We start from the raw sequence: 17,966 nt of genomic DNA, 5'->3' as shown, positions 1-17,966 counted from the left end.
CCACTGAAATTTTCGCCAAGCTTTGTAGTTGACGTCTGTAGACATTTGGTGTGACGTTCATTCGCCATTTTTATTTTGGGGCCAGAAAAAACATTTGATATATTGGCCTATGGATTGCTGCTTGGTATGTGTGGGCAATTTCAGTGAGGCCTTAACCACCTTCTCTCCATGGTAAGTACAGGCTGTCCATGTACTGATGTTTGTAAATGACTTTATGAAGTACCAGTATTTTCCCAGTTTTTACGTAAAGGTTATTGATGCAGTTCTATGGCTAATTGATCATGCAAAATCCATAAGAGACAAAGGGTATGCCCAATTGATTGATGGCAGTAATTTTGTTTTATGTTGATAATTATGATGAGAGGATTTTTTTAAGTCGTGGAACTTTTTCTCTCATCTTCCATGTTCAAGTGTTTAATTCTCCTCTACTCTCAGGTAATCATAGACAGCATTTTCTTCAAACCATTATCAAGATTAAGATGTTCTGATGCTGTCTTTCTTCCTTTTTTTATGGTGCACTTAGCGCATTTGTCGAATCCAACGTCTATGCAGATGTCCTCAGTATAATTTTTAACAATGTCAGAGAGACAAGTTGTTTCTAGGATTCTGCATAGAGTTTCAAATCATCCATAAAAAGTAAATGATTTCAGGACTAGAATTTTACAGATATGGTGGAGTGTCCAGCTTAGTGTTGTTACTTGTGGCAACATACCTAGGAGAAGGTGCATCGTTATTTTCCTCATCTGACCGAGTGCCTAACAAAGGTAAGGGGGTCTTTTTATCCTGGGCGACATCCTGCCAGTTTGTTGATTTAGTTTTAATTTTCATTTTCATTTAAATTCAAATATTTAGTCAGGGTTTACTTCAAATTGAAAATATCCTCATACCAGAGTTCCTGGGAAACCCCTGTACAGAGAGACTGCAACCGAGGATGGTGTCGAGTAGGCATTCAATTCTTCCCAGTATGAGTTCTCATATGTCTCACTAATGCCGAATTTTGAGAACAAGAATATCCACACACTTCACAAGTATGTGGCTTTTCCCCAGAGTGATTTCGCATATGTATCACTAACGATGATTTTTCAGAACAAGAATATCCACACACTTCACAAGAGTGTGGCTTTTCCCCAGTGTGAGTTCTCATATGTCTCACTAATGCTGAATTTTCAGTAAAAGAATATTCACAGACTTCACAAAAATGTGGCTTTTCCCCAGTATGAATTCTCACATGTGAAACTAAGTTTACTTTTTGAGAAAAAGAATATCCACAAACTTCACAAGAATATGGCTTTTCCCCGGTATGAGTTCTCATATGTATCACTAAGTTTGATTTTTGAGAAAAAGAATATCCACACACTTCACAAGAATATGGCTTTTCCGCAGTGTGAGTTCTCATATGTCTCACTAATTTTGATTTTTCAGTAAAAGAATATCCACACACTTCACAAGAATGTGGTTTTTCGTTAGTGTGAGTTCTCATATGTATCACTAAATGCGATTTTTGAGAAAAAGAACATCCACACACTTCACAAGAATGTGGCTTTTCCCCAGTGTGAGTTCTCATATGTATCACTAACTTCGATTTTCGAGAAAAAGAATATCCACACACTTCACAAGAATGTGGCTTTTCCCTAATGTGTCTATTCATATTTAAATGAAATTGCTCCTGGAGCAAGATTTTCACTACAAAGTTATTAACAATATGTCATTTTATCCTGACTTTTTCAGTTTTAATCTGGAGTTGTTTATGCGAGTTAGATTTTATGCTAACAAATTTCCATTTGTATCACTTACTTTTTTTGATAAGAGATATTTTATAGTGTAAAAGTTTAAATATTAAATAAATTACTCTTCACACATATATGTCTAATAAAGTTGTGTGCAGACGTTTTTGTTTTTGCCATATAAGGAAATAATTGTGTATAGAATACTGTTTAAGGACAAGGATGGTCCCTTAATATTCATTAAAACATTCAAGCAGGAGCATCTGCAAATAAAAAAAATGAAATTTAATTTTTTAATATCATTGAAGCAGGAACATCTGCAAGTAAAAAATAAATGAACTATTTTTGTATCATTGTTTATGTTAATCGTGCCAACAAAACAAGAAACATAACTTTATAAAACATTTAAAAATCACAGAAATAAATACTTAATTCACATTCATATTGTTTAAATTTAAAATACTCTTTATTTAAATTTATTGGACTAAAGTCGGAGTTGGGTAGTACTCTTAGAAATCCAACTCTTACTCCAGCTAAAAATCCAACTCCTTCCTACTCCGCAACCCTGGATAAATGTGGACAGAAAACTACTAAAAGTAAAAAAAAAGAAATATTAAAAAAAAACAAAAAAAAAAACAATGAAATACCGAAAAACTATGCTGGTTTCGATTATACATATTTACTAATTATTTTTTCTTTTTTAAGTTTATGTAAACGTAATAAAAGAAATTTATTCTTATTATAAAACCTTACACATTAAATAAAATATCAAAATTCAAACGGAATTCTCCACCGAATTGAATCAAACTATTGTGTTTATGATAAACATTATGATTTAGCTACATAATAGATAATTGTGGACGTAAAACTACATCTAAAAGTAAAAAAAAATCTTTAAAAAAACGATAAACTATGCTGGTTTCAATATTTACCAATTATTTTGTTCTATATTAAATTTCTGTTAATTGGTGATGGCCAATAAATCAGTCCTCATTTTATGTAAACTTTATTAAAGAAAATTATCCTTATTCTAAGACCTAAAATATTGAATAAAATATCAAAACCCAAACAATTCTCTTACGAAATATTAGGTAAATGTGGACAGAAAAGTATTTGTAAAAATATTAAAAAACATTTTTTGCTCAGTTGTCTAACAATTGAACAAACTTTGAATCAACTTATTTTGTTTATGGTAAACATTATTTTCTCAGAAATAACGAAAGTAAAGAAACATTTTTTTTTCATAAAAATCTAAATATCAGATTGAAAAATCTATTATTAGGAAGATTAGGAAAGGATGGGTGCTCATTTTCAGTTTTATTTATAAAACAGAGTCTTAAATATTTAAATTTTGTGTTTTTCATTCTATTTTTCGGAATATTTTTAAAAACAAAAAATACATTTTTATTTATTTTTTTAGCAGTAAAACTACGTTGGATTCGATTGTAGACATTTACCAATTATTTTTTATTTATTAACTTTCTGTTAAGTGCTCATTTTATGTAAACGTAATAAAAGAAACATTTTATGTAAACGTAATAAAAAATCATTTCATGTAAACGTAATAAAAAATCATTTTATGTAAATGTAATAAAAGAATCATTTTATGTAAACGAAATAAAAGAATCATTTTATGTAAACGAAATAAAAGAATCATTTTATGTAAACGTAATAAAAATCATTTTATGTAAACGTAATAAAAAATTATTTTATGTAAACATAATAAAAGAATTCTTTTATGTAAACGTAATAAAAATCATTTTATGTAAACATAATAAAAGAGTAATTTTATGTAAACGTAATAAAAGAATTCTTATTCCATTATTCCAAAACCTAAAACATTTTTGGGTTTATTTTACTGTACACATAGATTCGAAAAAGTTGTCACAAAACAAATATATAACAAATAAATGTTATCAAAGGCAAGTTAAATTACTTTTCTACCCAACTGGATACGTTTTTAGTGTTTATATTTAATGTAACATGTTTATTCAGCCCGAAAAACATACAGTGTTTACCGATGTATTATAAAATTTAAAATGGGAACAACAACATGGGAATAATAACAGAAAAACTTACCGTAATTATTTTTCACATGCATGGGAGTCAAATAGAAGAAAACTTGTCGTAATGTTTTCAAGGAAAAAAGCTAAACAAAAAAAAAATGGACGACTGGGCGGGGGGCTATCAGCAGCAGCAGCGCCAAATACAATTGAGGTCGCTGACAACGAATCTGATAGTCAAACTTGGGGCAAATTTACCGTTTGCATGGTATTTACCCCTGAACCCACGAACAACTTTTCACCATTTTGCAGCTTCCGTTTATGCTATGCGCATGCATGCTGTAGCATAAATGACGGCTTCACCAAGCAAGCTACGTTCGGGGGGGATTTTTTTTTCCAGGACATAGCGAGCGAGCAGGGGGGGGAGTGATGTTGGGGCGCGTTATTATTTGACAATAAAAATTACTTTGCAACTTACCTGCATCATTCATTTTTCTATTTAAAAAAGTAGTAATTATTTTTAAAAAAAACAGGGTATGTTTTACGGCATTTTAGAACTTCGCAAGGTTAGCGGAAACTGCTCTAACATTCGATATGAAATAAAAAGCACTTAAAACTACTTAAAATTACCAACGAATGATGCAACCAACTTCGAATCAAATTATTGTGTTTATGGTAAACATTAGGATTTCCGCATAAATCACGTAAATTTTACTTAAATAAACACATTTTTATTCACGAAATCAATATTTTTATTGGATTGCAATTAAGTTAAACTTTTTTTATGCTTAATATTATTTTAAGAACCAATAATTTTTAGGGAGATTGCAACAAAAAATGTTTAAGATAATTTTAAAAATTATTGAATTTTTTTTTAAGGCGTAAAAAATAAATTACCTTTTATATTGGATTGCAATAAAAAATAAACTTATTTTAATATTTAAGATTATTTTAAAGTTGTTGAATAATATTGTTGTAAAGTGAAAAAAATAAACTTACCAGGAACGAAAAAAAATCGTTTTTCTCTTGTGTCAAACGCAGAAAATTTGTTTGTTTGTTAGGCTTTCTTAATATAATCTTTAGTAAATTGATACAAATTTTGTTTTGTGTGTCCAATTCATTAAGCAATTAAATATATGAAAATATAAAAGAATCAAAATTAAAAGACAAAAAAACACGATTTAAACGTGAAATTATTATAAGAAGAAAAAATCAACTGCTTCAGAACAAAGAACTTATGTTCATCGTAAAACGGTGTAATCATTATTTTGTTCCTCGTGTAAAAGATTGAACATTTCATTATGATTTGGATTAGTCGAACTACTGTTTACATCCAAGATGAGAACAGTAATCCAAATATCCAAATATAAAAAAATGCAAAACTGAATATTTCACATACACAATTCAAAAGGGAAGGAATTGAACAAATAGCGAAGTCAATCAAATAACAAAAACTAGATTTGAACCAACAAGAAACAAAACAATAATCACATGATTACATTATGAAAATTGCGACTTATTTTTATCAGATTCGATTCCGTTAACTTTACGATGACCTTAACTTATAATTCCAGACTTAAACCTGATGTTTTACACGCAATCAACGACTAAGGATGAAAGTGTAGTACCTGTTTATTGTTTGTTTGCGCATTTCAAACATGTGTCGCGTTATCACCATTCTGTCATGTTTTGTGCCCTCCCATGTATTACCCCTCCTTTAATAGAGAAGTAATGCAATGTTGTAAAATGTTCCGACTCGCAGATGTGAATATGAGAGAAAATATAACAGAACACAAATCGATACTGAACAACATTCAGATCGCCGTGTAATTTGATTGCACCCTATATATATATATATATATATATATATATATATATATATATATATATATATATATATATATGTGTGTGTGTGTGTGTGTGTGTGTGTGTGTGTGTGTGTGTGTGTGTGTGTGTGTGCTACTCACCTTGAGTTGAGCATAATGAGAAGTGAAACACGAATTACCATTAGCATATAAGCGACGCTCTTTGTGTAAACAAATCGAGCGGAGCGGAGCGGAGGTATTTCAGACGATATCAAAACATCGTTAAACTCACTACTCGTTCAAGCAGCCGCCAATAGCGTAATGGTTAGGAGCCTTGACTGCCGTACAAACGGTCGGGTTTCAATCCTGGCTTGAGGTAGTTGCCTGTCTAGCCGCACTGATGAGCTGTGAAACAGCGAAACAGTACTGTATGTGGAGGACTATAGTGCTCCTCACCTTGAGTTGAGCATATTGAGAAGTGAAACACGAATTACCATTAGCATATAAGCGTCGCTCTTTGTGTAAACAAATCGAGCGGATGTATTTCAGACGATATCAAAACATCGTTAAACTCACTACTCGTTCAAGCAGCCGCCAATAGCGTAATGGTTAGGAGCCTTGACTGCCGTACAAACGGTCGGGTTTCAATCCTGGCTTGAGGTAGTTGCCTGTCTAGCCGCACTGATGAGCTGTGAAACAGCGAAACAGTACTGTATGTGGATGACTATATATATATATATATATATATATATATATATATATATATATATATATATATATATATATATTAGGCACCGCCAAAAATGGCCGCAAAATCAAGTTGTTGTTGTTTTTTAAAACTAAATTACATTTATTATGAGTAACTTTTTTTTTTCCAGAAAGATAAAACCCTGAATTTTATCATATAGACAACAGAATAATGTAAAACTTTTTCTATTATTTTTAATTAAAATTTTTTGCACAAAAAACGTACTTAAATATTAAAAAAAAAAGGTTTTTGAAATAATTCATTTATTTATTTATTGTCTAACTAAGATTTAGGATGATTTTCTAAGAAAATATGCAAAAATATTATAATATAAGTACCTGAATTTCAAATAATTCCACTTATTCATATAGGTAACCAGATATTTCGCGTCGATGTAGAGTCGAGATCGACTCTGTTTACGTTTGCTTTTTATAAGAAGAAAACTATGGAAGACAAAACAGGCCAAAAAAAATTATTTTTCAGTGACGAAAATTTCAATGTATTATTAAGCTGAGGCTGGCCAGTACCAGATGGGTGACCATTTGTATGAGTTTGGTTTTTAATGTGTATGTGTGTGGGGGCCAGGCTCCCCAAAATAGGGAGGGGGGCAATTTAAAGCAGAATAAAAAAAATTATTTCAGTGCGTTTGGTCTACCGTAGTAGAAAGGCGGCAAACGTTTTCAAACGGGATCGAAAAAAATGATGCTATTTTTAACACAAAGGGCACAACATTTATCGAATTTTTTTTTGTATCGATTATTCAAAGCATGCCCTGTTTAATAATGGTCATGCATTATTCGGCTCGCTAAAAAATTGTTAATTTATTTATCAAAAATTTTAAAATGGCTTTTTTCGTATAAATATTAAAAAAAAATTTTTGTTTTGCTTAACTTAAATTATTTTACTCAACATATTCACCGAATTTAACACTTCAAAACTCAAAAGCGGGATAATTAAACACAATCGAAGTTTTGATATTCAGACGTCAAAATAAGGTATGCAAACAATTTTTTTTTTAATCTATAATTCTGTCCCTTACAACAACACAATATGTTTTGTTCAGTTTCAGATGATTATTTTAAACATATTTGTTCCCACTTCAAAACAAGGGGGGGTTGTAAGCAAAAAAAAATATATATAAAAATATCGTTTATGAAAAATAAGTACACTGTTATAAAGTTCATTCTTCTCCTAATAATCGCTGAAAATTTCGTATTGATCGGATAATGACCTGATTTTTGGTAGATTTTTAAAAAGACGGTCCGTCAAAAAGTACTGACCTGCCCCCCCCCCCAGTTTTGGCGGTGCCTAGATTTTTTTAAAGCGTAAAAAATAACTTACCTTTCATATTGGATTGCAATAAAAAATAAACTTATTTTAATATTTAAGATTATTTTAAAGTTGTTGAATAATATTTTTGTAAAGTGAAAAAAATAAACTTACCTTCCATTCCAGCAATTTAATACGAAAAAAAATCGTTTTTCTTTTGTGTCCAACGCAGAAAATTTGTTTGTTTGTTAGGATTTCTTAATATAATCTTTAGTAAATTGATACAAATTTTGTTTTGTGTGTCCAATTCTTTAAGCAATAAAATATATGAAAATATAAAAGAATCAAAATTAAAAGATAAAAAACACGATTTAAACGTGAAATTATTAAAAGTAGAAAAAATCAACTACTTCAGAACAATATATACATACATACATAGAACAATTAATTCCACCCCAAATTTTAGGAATGTAATGTTTATACTAGTGTGTTTATATTATACGTATATAGTAACCACTGACAGTAATCAATAAATACTAAATATATTCCACATAATTCTCACCAATATTAATATATCACAACATTTTATTCACCAATAACAAAATTCATAACAAAAAGATTACTATCATTTAAACTTACAAACACTTTCACAAAATACCTTAATTCTTAAAGAAACTTATATTTTACTGTAATATTCAATGTCAAGGTCGTTAACATGTTAACAACATAGATTCATAATCTTTTCAATGAGAACCAATCCAAACGAATAAAAACTTGTAGAATTTAAACCAAATCACAAAACCAAAAAGCAACCACATTTTTATTGAATCAAATCAAACAACGTTGTATTTGTTTAATTATATCGAAGTATATTTTTATTGAATCAAATCAAACAACGTTGTATTTGTTTAATTATATCGAAGTATATTTTTATTGAATCAAATCAAACAACGTTGTATTTGTTTAATTATATCGAAGTATATTTTTATTGAATCAAATCAAACAACGTTGTATTTGTTTAATTATATCGAAGTAGGTTGAAACAAACAGAAATAAAAATTAAGATCTGAAGAGTTGTCTTTCCTTAGTTTAGCGGCATTTAAAAATGCCAATGAATTCAATTTCTTTTTATATGTTAATCTCATGAAATAGTTTTTGATTAATATAAATTAAAGTTATTTAAGGCAATCTTTACTGTAAGGCTGCGTAATTGTTCCGACAGATAGAAAGGCAACATCTAAACAAGTGTAGTTGAGTCTAGCGCACGTGCACGTCGTCGTCATCGTGGTCGTCGTCAGGGGGGGGGCACACTTCCTTGATTTGGTTGGACAGTTATTTTAGGCGACCCACGCTGATATAAAATATGCTTTTAAAATATGCTTTTAAAAGTAATGTTTGTGACGACAGAAGGAAAACAGGTACATAAACAGCGTGCGACACATATTAATATCGTTTATTATTTTTAATGTCATAACGAAAAAAAGACACATATTAAAATACTTTATTATTTGTTAATGTAATATGAAAAAACATATTGATATAATTTATTATTTTTATTGTAATATAAAAAAAGACACATATTAATATAATTTATTATTTTTAATGTAATAACGAAAAAAAGACACATAGTAATATAATTATTTATTTTTAATTTAATATGAAAAAAAAACACATTAATATAATTTATTATTTTTTAATGTAATATGAAGAAGACATATATTAATATCATTTATTATTTTTTATATAAGAAAAAAAGACACATTAATATAATTTATTATTTTTAATGTAATATGAAAAAACATATTAATATCATTTATTATTTTACATGTAATATGAAAAAACAGACACATATTATTATAATTTATTATTTTTAATGTAATTTGAAAAATAGACACATATAAATATCATTTAATTATTTTTAATGTAATATGGAAAAAAGACACATATTTATATAATTTATTATTTGTAATATAATAGGAAAAATACACATATTAATATCATTTATTATTTTTAATGTAATATGAAAAAAGACAGATATTACTATAATGTATTATTTTTAATATAACATGAAAAAAAGACACATATTATATCATTTGTTATTTTAAATGTAATATGAAAAAAGACACATATTAATATTATTTATTATTTTTAATGTAATATGAAAAAAGACACATATTAATATCATTTATTATTTTTAATGTAATATGAAAAAAGACACATATTAATATTATTTATTATTTTTAATGTAATATGAAAAAAGACACATATTAATATAATTTATTATTTTTAATGTAATATGAAAAAAGACACATATTAATATTATTCATTATTTTTAATGTAATATGAAAAAAGACACATATTAATATAATTTATTATTTTTAATGTAATATGAAAAAAAGCCCAACTTCATGAATCATTTCTGTTACTACTGTTTTCGGGTAAACTTACAACAAATAACAATCCAACGTCCCATATTAAGAACGACATTCGAAATAGACACCCCTAACCTTCTCATATTAAAAACGGCTTTCAGATTAAACGCCCACAACCTTTTCAGCATACCCGAAAATCTATAAAGTTGACATGTCGAATGTGAACGATGAGTTGGACGTAATGTAAAAATGATCAGAATTTAAAACAGAACGAAATTTAAATTCTCTTTTTAATTTTACAAGAACCGTCAAACTGCGCATTTACCGCAAGTTTTACCATCATTTATTATTTTTAATGTTAGAAAAAAAATAAACACCAACTGCTTGGAGCATTTCTGTTGATCTCATGAAATAGTTTTTAATTAATATAAATTGAAGTTTTTAAGGCAATCTCCTATAACATATCGATAATATAAGATAGTTCCTTCTTTTAGGCGAGACAATTCTATATTACTAAGAGATTCGTTCATTTTTTCATCTCATAATTTAGGACATCACTCCTAACGATATTTTTTTTATTAAATCAAAAAATAAAAAAAGTAAGCTGAAACGATAAATTATATCAATATGTTTCCTTTTTTTTGTTTTTACATTAAAAATAATAAATTACATTAATATGTGTCTTTTTTCGTTATTACAAAAGAAAAATGGAATTTTTCCGACTACTTTTTTTTTTTACTACTTTTTTAAAATTAATTAATAAATGTTATGGGAAGATTCGTTACAGAAAAAAAGTCGCCACAGCTTTAAAAAAAAGTTGTTTGTTAAAATCGCAATTTCCTCTTCAGCTATCGTTGCATTTTCCTTTATTTTCGCAACAAATCTTACCAGACATTTATTTGTTAATTTAAACATGTAGTAACAAAATGTTTTGTAAGGTTTTCATTCTTTGGGGGTTAAGCTTAAAGACTAATTGGGTTTGTTGATTCGAAAAAGTTGTCATAAAACAAATATAGAACAAATATATATTATCAAAGGCAAAATAAGTTACTTTTCTAACTAACTGGATATGTTTTTAGTGTTTATATTTAATGTAACATGTTTATTCAGCTCGAAAAACATACAGTGTTTACCGATGTATTGGAAAGTTAAAGATGGCGTCTGACTCTCTCGTTGACACGGTAGATTTGGGAAAAGAAGTTAAAAACCAAAAAAATATGCAAAATAATGTTGGAAACTCGCTAAATATATGTTACCGTGACATAAGCTGACATATATTCGGTGGATTTTTTTTTAACAGTATTTTGTATAGTTTTTTTTAACTCATTTTCCCAAACTTACTGTGTCAAAGATTTAAAAAAAATCGTTGCATCTTTTTTTATGTTTTGATTTAATAAAAATATCCTTAGTAGTAGCGTCCTAAATTATGAGATGAAAAAAAAATGAACGAATCTCTTAGTGAAATGGAGTTGTCTCCCTCTGTACAATGACCTTGGATATAAAAAAGGGGATAACATTTTACATTAAGGCCCGTCTCACGTTCGTATGTAACGAAATATTTTTTTGTAGATTTTGGTGTGCTAAAAACGAATCTGAAAACCGTTTCCGTCGCAAAAAATAGTTTTCATGATATGAAGAAATTATTTTTTCAAAAAGCGGGTGGTCACTTTTCCATGTAAATTTAACTTAAAATGAGTATCCACTTTCTGTCCACCTGAGAGGGGGGGGGCATTTTAGTGTTTATTGGCTAAAAGGTTTCGATTTTTTTTCATCTCTCAATAAAGACACGAGGAAATTAAAAAATAAAGAAAAAATCGGTATTTTTTTTTACTTTAAGGTTCGTCTCACATTTGTATAGAAAAAAAAAAGAAAAGTTTTTTGTAGTTTTCGGTGTGCTTTAAAAGAATATGGTAACTGTGTCCGTCGCAAATTTACCGTTTGTATGGTATTAACCCCTTAACTCTGGGACTATTTTCCATTTCACAGCCCAGCCTTCGTTGAACATTAATCAAGTTACACGGCGAGCAGTAAATAGTAAAATATTGATTTGTGTCCTTTTCTATTCTCTACCATATTCACACCCGGGAGCCGGTGCATCCATTTTACAACATTAAACTACTTCTCTATCAAAGACACGTAATGCATGGGAGGATGGCAAAACCCATGACAAATGAAGCCTCTCTTGAACTAGCTACAATGATGATAACGCAAAACACGGTTGAAATGAGCAAACAAATTAGAAACAGGTACTTCACTTTCATTATGGTTCGTTTAATGCTGATTTTATGGGAAACAGGCAAATGAATAATTTGGTTTAAGTCTGGAATAATGAGTGAACGTCACCGTATGTTTGAACGAATCAAGTTTGATAACAATATGTTGCAAGAAGTCACATTATTATTCGGAATACTGTTCTCATTTTGAGCGTTAACGGTAATTCGACTAATCCAAATGATAATGAAATGCTTTATCTAAAAAAAATAAACCTGCTTTTTATAGCTTCATATATATTTTTTAATGAATTGAATACGAAATATAAATTTACAATAGAAATACCCCAAACGGTTTAAGAATTGACAAATATAATCTAATCTTTATACGAAAACAATTCGGACATTTTTATACAATAATGATTTCACCGTTTTACGGTGACCTTAAGTTCTTTGTTCTTAAGCAGTTTTTTTTCTTTAAATAATTTCACGTTTAAATCGTGTTTTGTATCTTTTAATTTTGATTCTTTTATATTTTCATATATTTTATTTCTTAATGAATTGGACACACAAAACAAAAGTTGTATCAATTTACTAAAGAAATCCTAACAAACAAAACAAATTTTCTGTTTTGAACACAAAAGAAAAAAACGACACTTTTCTCGCATTTAATTCCCTGAATGAAAGGTAAGTGTTTTTTTTAATATCATTTAAAAACTTAAAAATAATTTGAAATATTAAAATATTTTTTTATTGCAATCCAATATGAAAGGTAAGTTATTTTTACGTCTTTCAAAAATCCGTTTGAATAACTTTTAGAAATAATCTGAAACAGAAAAGCTGTTTATATTTTGCACCTCAGAATTTTTTTTTTAATGAAAACGAAATATAAATTTACAGTAGAAATACCCCCCCAAAATTTAAGAATTGACAAATATTATCTAAACTTTATAGGAAAACAATTCGGACATTTTTACACAAAATCTTAAAAATTAAAAATGGTTTATTTTTTTGCAATCTAATAAAATTATTGATTCCCCTTCTCAAAAAAAAAAAAAAAAAAAAAAGGTGACCATAAAGTGAGTGCATTTCTTCATATCTTGGAAACTACTTGTTTCTTGGAATTTTAAAAGTCAGTGGTAATTTTAAAGGATTTTCCGAGGGATAAAAAAATAACCCCCCCCCCCCGAAAAAATTGTGGCCACAAAGTGGGTGCTCATTTTACGTTACATTAACATAGAAAAGTAATCCCCCAGTTTTTTAAAACTACCATTTCTTCATATCTTGGAAACTACTCAATTTCCGTAATTTTAAACGTTATTTTCGTCTTCAGCGACACCGAAAACCTAGAAGAGTGGTAATTTTAAAGGAATTTTCGAGGGTGGAGTGATTCTTCATATAAAACAATCTCCCTTTAAAATATAGTATTCAATCTGATTATTAGATCTTTTTGTCAAAAATGTGTTTATTTAAGTAAAACTTACGTGATTTCTAGTAAAAACATAATGTTTACCATAAACAAAATAATTTAATTCGAAGTTGGTTTAAACTGCTTTTTTGATATTTAATTGTTTTTTTTTTAATTTTTAAAAACAGTTTTTAGTCTACTGTTTTTCATGTGAATTGTAATATTTTATTCAATCTTTAAGGTTATAGAATAGGCAACACTTTCTTTAATAAAGTTTACATAAAAACGAGCACCCATTTATTGACAATCACCAATTAACTAAAATTTACCGTAGTATTGGTGCTAGTGCACTTACTGATCCGCGCTATTTTTTAAATCGTATTTCCACGTTTAATGAAAGTTTTATGATATGGTTTTTATTCAATTGTAAGGTTAAAGTATAAAATAGGTACAAAACACCCTCCCCTCCCCATGCTAAGAATGGCTTTTTAAATAATAACGTTATTATTTCAGCACGGATCAATAAGTGCACTAGTACCATTTTATTCAATATTTAAGGTTATAGAATAGGCAACACTTTCTTTAATAAAGTTTACATAAAAATGAGCACCCATTTATTGACAATCACCAATTAACTAAAATTTAATGTAGAAAAAAATAATTGGTAAATGTTTACAATCGAAGCCACCATCCTAAAAAAAATGAAAATCTACTTTTTTTTACAATTGCGTCTGAAAAGCCATAAAAAATATCACGGAAAATAGAATAAAAAAAAAAATTATAAATATTTAAGACTTTGTTATATACATTTAACATGAATTAAACACCTGCTTCCTGCTCACATTTCAATCAACTAAACATATACTCGGTCGCAGTTTCAAAGTTTTGTGGCGGTGAAAGGGAGAGGGAAATCCTTGTATCGATTTTTCTTTTGATTTTAGGAAGGTAGGATTAAAACCCACATGTTTTAAGCTATACTGTACTTCCACCTAACAATTTACTTATCAGAAAAAGTGATGCACGACATTTACCTGCGACCATCTGGAAGAGCTTAAGCAAAGAAAATGTTTTGGGGGAATGTTGATTCTGTTTATGCTTGAGGTAGCCATTACGTCCGACTCATTTGATTGGATAATTTGGGTATAAAAAGTCACATGATCAGACTGACGGTGTGGATAATCATTCCGAAGTTGTGATCAGTGGAGATGAAATCTTTTCTAACATTAATAGACCGACAAGGTTATACTTTTTGTGTTACCTACGGCACAAGTCACAAGAATCCATTGTGGCAAACCTAAGATAACCGATGCTCTACAGTGGAAAAATACCACATAATTCTAATAAAAAAATTGGAATCTTGTCAACATTCAGATGACATTCTAAGTTCCATCACTTTCATTCCTGTTCTCCAGAACTCAACTGCCGCCATCTTGATTGCCGGTCTTATATGCTCTCATTCCAATGTCTAGCAAACTCATTGATATGCAAATCACACTAAACCACATCCCCCCCCCTGATCCTTAAAGATCACCTCATAAACATACAACCGTGCAAATCTTGCTTCATAGCCCACTTAGATATCCATGCTAGTCTCGCTGACTAACACATTCGGATAACCCTGCTAGTTTCACTTCTTTGCCCACTCAGATATTTCCACTAGTCTTGATCCCTAGCCGCCTCAGACATCTCTGCTCGTCTCACTGACTAACCCAGTCAGATATCAAAGTTAATCTCACTTCCTAGCCCACTCAGATATCCTGCTTTTCCACGATACTCGGCTTAAAAGTGACGACTCCTAAATACAACAAAACTGAATCACATTTCCAAAATTCTTCATTTTAGAACGACAAATTTGTACTTCTTCATTTAAGACCAACTACTTATGTTTCGGCTAATACAACCAAATTTCTTTTTAAATTTCTCATTTAAAAACGACTACTTTTTCCATAAAATTCAACTGAATCGCATTAAAAGTTCTTTTTACAAAAGCGACTTTTTTTTTCAAATACAACCTAATTTCAGCATCACACACTCAGATTACCATTGTAAGTTCAATAGAATGTTTAATTTTCAAATTTTGACTTGCAAATGCAAATAAAAAATTCTCTATAGTCCGACAAATAATCACAAGGTCGAGCTTTGAATACATATTTCACTTCTCAATAGCATCATTTTTTTTCAAAGTCCAGCTTTTGAATACGTATATAAAATCCACAGCATGAACAATTTTCACATTGACTTTTAAATGTGCATTTAACATTAAATCGAATAATTTTTTAAATACGTTTGTTGTATGATGACAATAAAAATATCCAACGAATTTTCACTTTGACTTTTAAATTGTTTATTAATTTGTTAGATGACAATACAGAAAAGTTAACATGAAAACTCTAATTTGCAACAACGTAACAATGCATCCTTTGTTTATTAATCTGTTAGGTGAAAGTACAGAATAGTTAACAACATGTAGACTATAATCACCCAACAATGTAACAAACGTTTTGTTTATAAAAAATGATTGTAAAAAGCTGCAACCGATATGCTGCTCTTATACCACTATCAGCCGGCCACTGAGGTGTATGACTGACAGACATGTTATATTAAATGTCTTTAAGTGGTCTCGGGAAGACGTAAAGATGGGCCAGTCATTAGGGTCTTTGTAGCAAGAAAATCATACCTGAGATGTTGAATGTGTTGTGTGGCTCCTTCTTCTCCCAGGAAACATCTTGACCTCTTCACCCTTGTTGACGTGCTAAATGGAATTTTCTTTCTTCATTTTCTGGACTGCTTCATTGTTTCAATAAAGGCACTTATGAAGGCATTCATGGCAGACACAAGAAAAATGACACGCAACACAATTGTAATATATATAAAGCATAACTATTTTATTTTAAAAAATATATTTTACAAAAACTTTTACAATTAAAAACTGGACAATAAGCTTTTCAAAGCTAACCAACCTAACTAGTATTGAGGGAGATGGCGCTCCCCCCCCCCCATTTACGGGGAGTCAGAATATGCGTCTTCACTTCATGCTGGTCGTGCAGGAAAAAGACAGATAGCAAATCTCAGAGGATTAGTTAATCTCTTGACAAAGGTTTCCTTTACAGGGCAATTGCTCTTGACATATCAAAGGCCTTCGACAAGGTATGGCATAAAGGCCTACTTCACAAGATCTCCAGCTATGGTATAACTGGAAATATTCTCTGTCATTAAATCATTTCTCTCTGATAGGCTCATAAGAGTAGTGGTTGATGGCCTGCAGTATTAATGCTGGAGTCCCTCAAGGGTCCATCCTGGGCCCAACTCTTCCTTATCTACATCAATGATCTCCCTAAACACATACTTAATCATTCGTTGACATCTATGCTGATGAAATGACCATCTACGGCAACACATCAAAGGCTGTAAATGACAAAACTCTCTCTGATTCTCTCTCCTCTGATCTCGAACGAGTGGTTCAGTGGGGAAAGGCGTGGCTGGTTACCTTTAATGCATCTAAAACCAAACTCCTATCTTTACATCATCAACGCTCTGATCCCCATCTGGCATCAATTGAAATGGATGTCTCTCGTCTAGGAGAAACCCCATGTTTTGACAAGCTTCTGGGCTAGACCTTCACTCCTGACCTGAAATGGAACATGTACATTAAGTCTGTTGCCAAGGTCGCGGAAAGATGGTGGGATCCTTCTACCGCTCCAGAAGATATCTCACTACTGATGCAATTCTCTATCTATATAAAAGCCATGTACGCGCAAGGATGGAATACTGCTTCCATATCTGGGCAGGAGCAACTAAAAACAGCCTATCCTGCCTTGACAGAGTACAAAATAGACTTCGTGGCTTAGTGAGGGATGCCCTTTTCTCTTCCCTGCAACCTCTCTTCTGTTGCAAACCTATCTTTGTTTTATCGTTATTTCCATGTCAGTTGCTCGTCTGAACTCCAATCTCTGGTCCCCCCTCACCAGTCTTTTACAAAAAAAGCACCCGTCTAGCTGAATCGACTGTCAAAAATTTTCCCCACTCTTCATCTATGCCTAAATCAAAACGTAAATTCCATGAACAAAGATTCTTTCTTAGAACTGCACGCCTGTGGAATTCTGTTCCCTCTTCCTGCTTCCCTCCTGACTACAACTTGGATGTGTTCAAGTCAAACGTAAAAAAATTCCTGATTAACCGCCCCCTTAAGTAGACACTCTAAAATATCCACACTAACGTACTGTACTTACAATAACCCTTATCCTTGAGTGGCTTCCGGGCCTTGATAATGATGACCGCTTTGTACAAAAAAGGGGCAATTATAGGAAGAGATTTCTTTGTATCTCAACGCTCATGGCCAAATTACCGCTCGGGCATGTTGTAGAGCGTGTTAGAAACAGTGGCATGGAAAATAGTGCCACATCCCTCCCCATGCAATTCTAAATTCA

General features: G+C 30.4%; 2 protein-coding genes across 2 annotated transcripts in view; one reads left to right on the top strand and one right to left on the bottom strand.

Annotated features, from left to right (window-relative positions):
- Positions 1-949: 949 nt before the first annotated feature.
- LOC145270253 (uncharacterized) lies at positions 950-1,983 on the bottom strand. Its single transcript, XM_080125893.1, has one exon. It carries the CDS (start codon positions 1,646-1,648, stop codon positions 950-952), a length of 699 nt encoding a protein of 232 aa, XP_079982019.1. The 5' UTR covers positions 1,649-1,983.
- A 10,633-nt stretch (positions 1,984-12,616) lies between these two features.
- LOC145271228 (uncharacterized) overlaps positions 12,617-17,966 on the top strand; it is a 13,927-nt gene continuing 8,577 nt past the window's right edge. The window contains exon 1 of the mRNA XM_080126784.1: positions 12,617-12,818. The gene's annotated coding sequence lies outside the window, so the exon portion shown is untranslated. The remainder of the gene's footprint in view (positions 12,819-17,966) is intronic.

Source organism: Euprymna scolopes, chromosome 46 (assembly GCF_053919585.1).
Source record: "Euprymna scolopes isolate OS-2025 chromosome 46, ASM5391958v1, whole genome shotgun sequence".
NCBI lineage: Eukaryota > Metazoa > Mollusca > Cephalopoda > Sepiida > Sepiolidae > Euprymna > Euprymna scolopes.
This window is presented reverse-complemented; position numbering and strand designations above follow the sequence as displayed.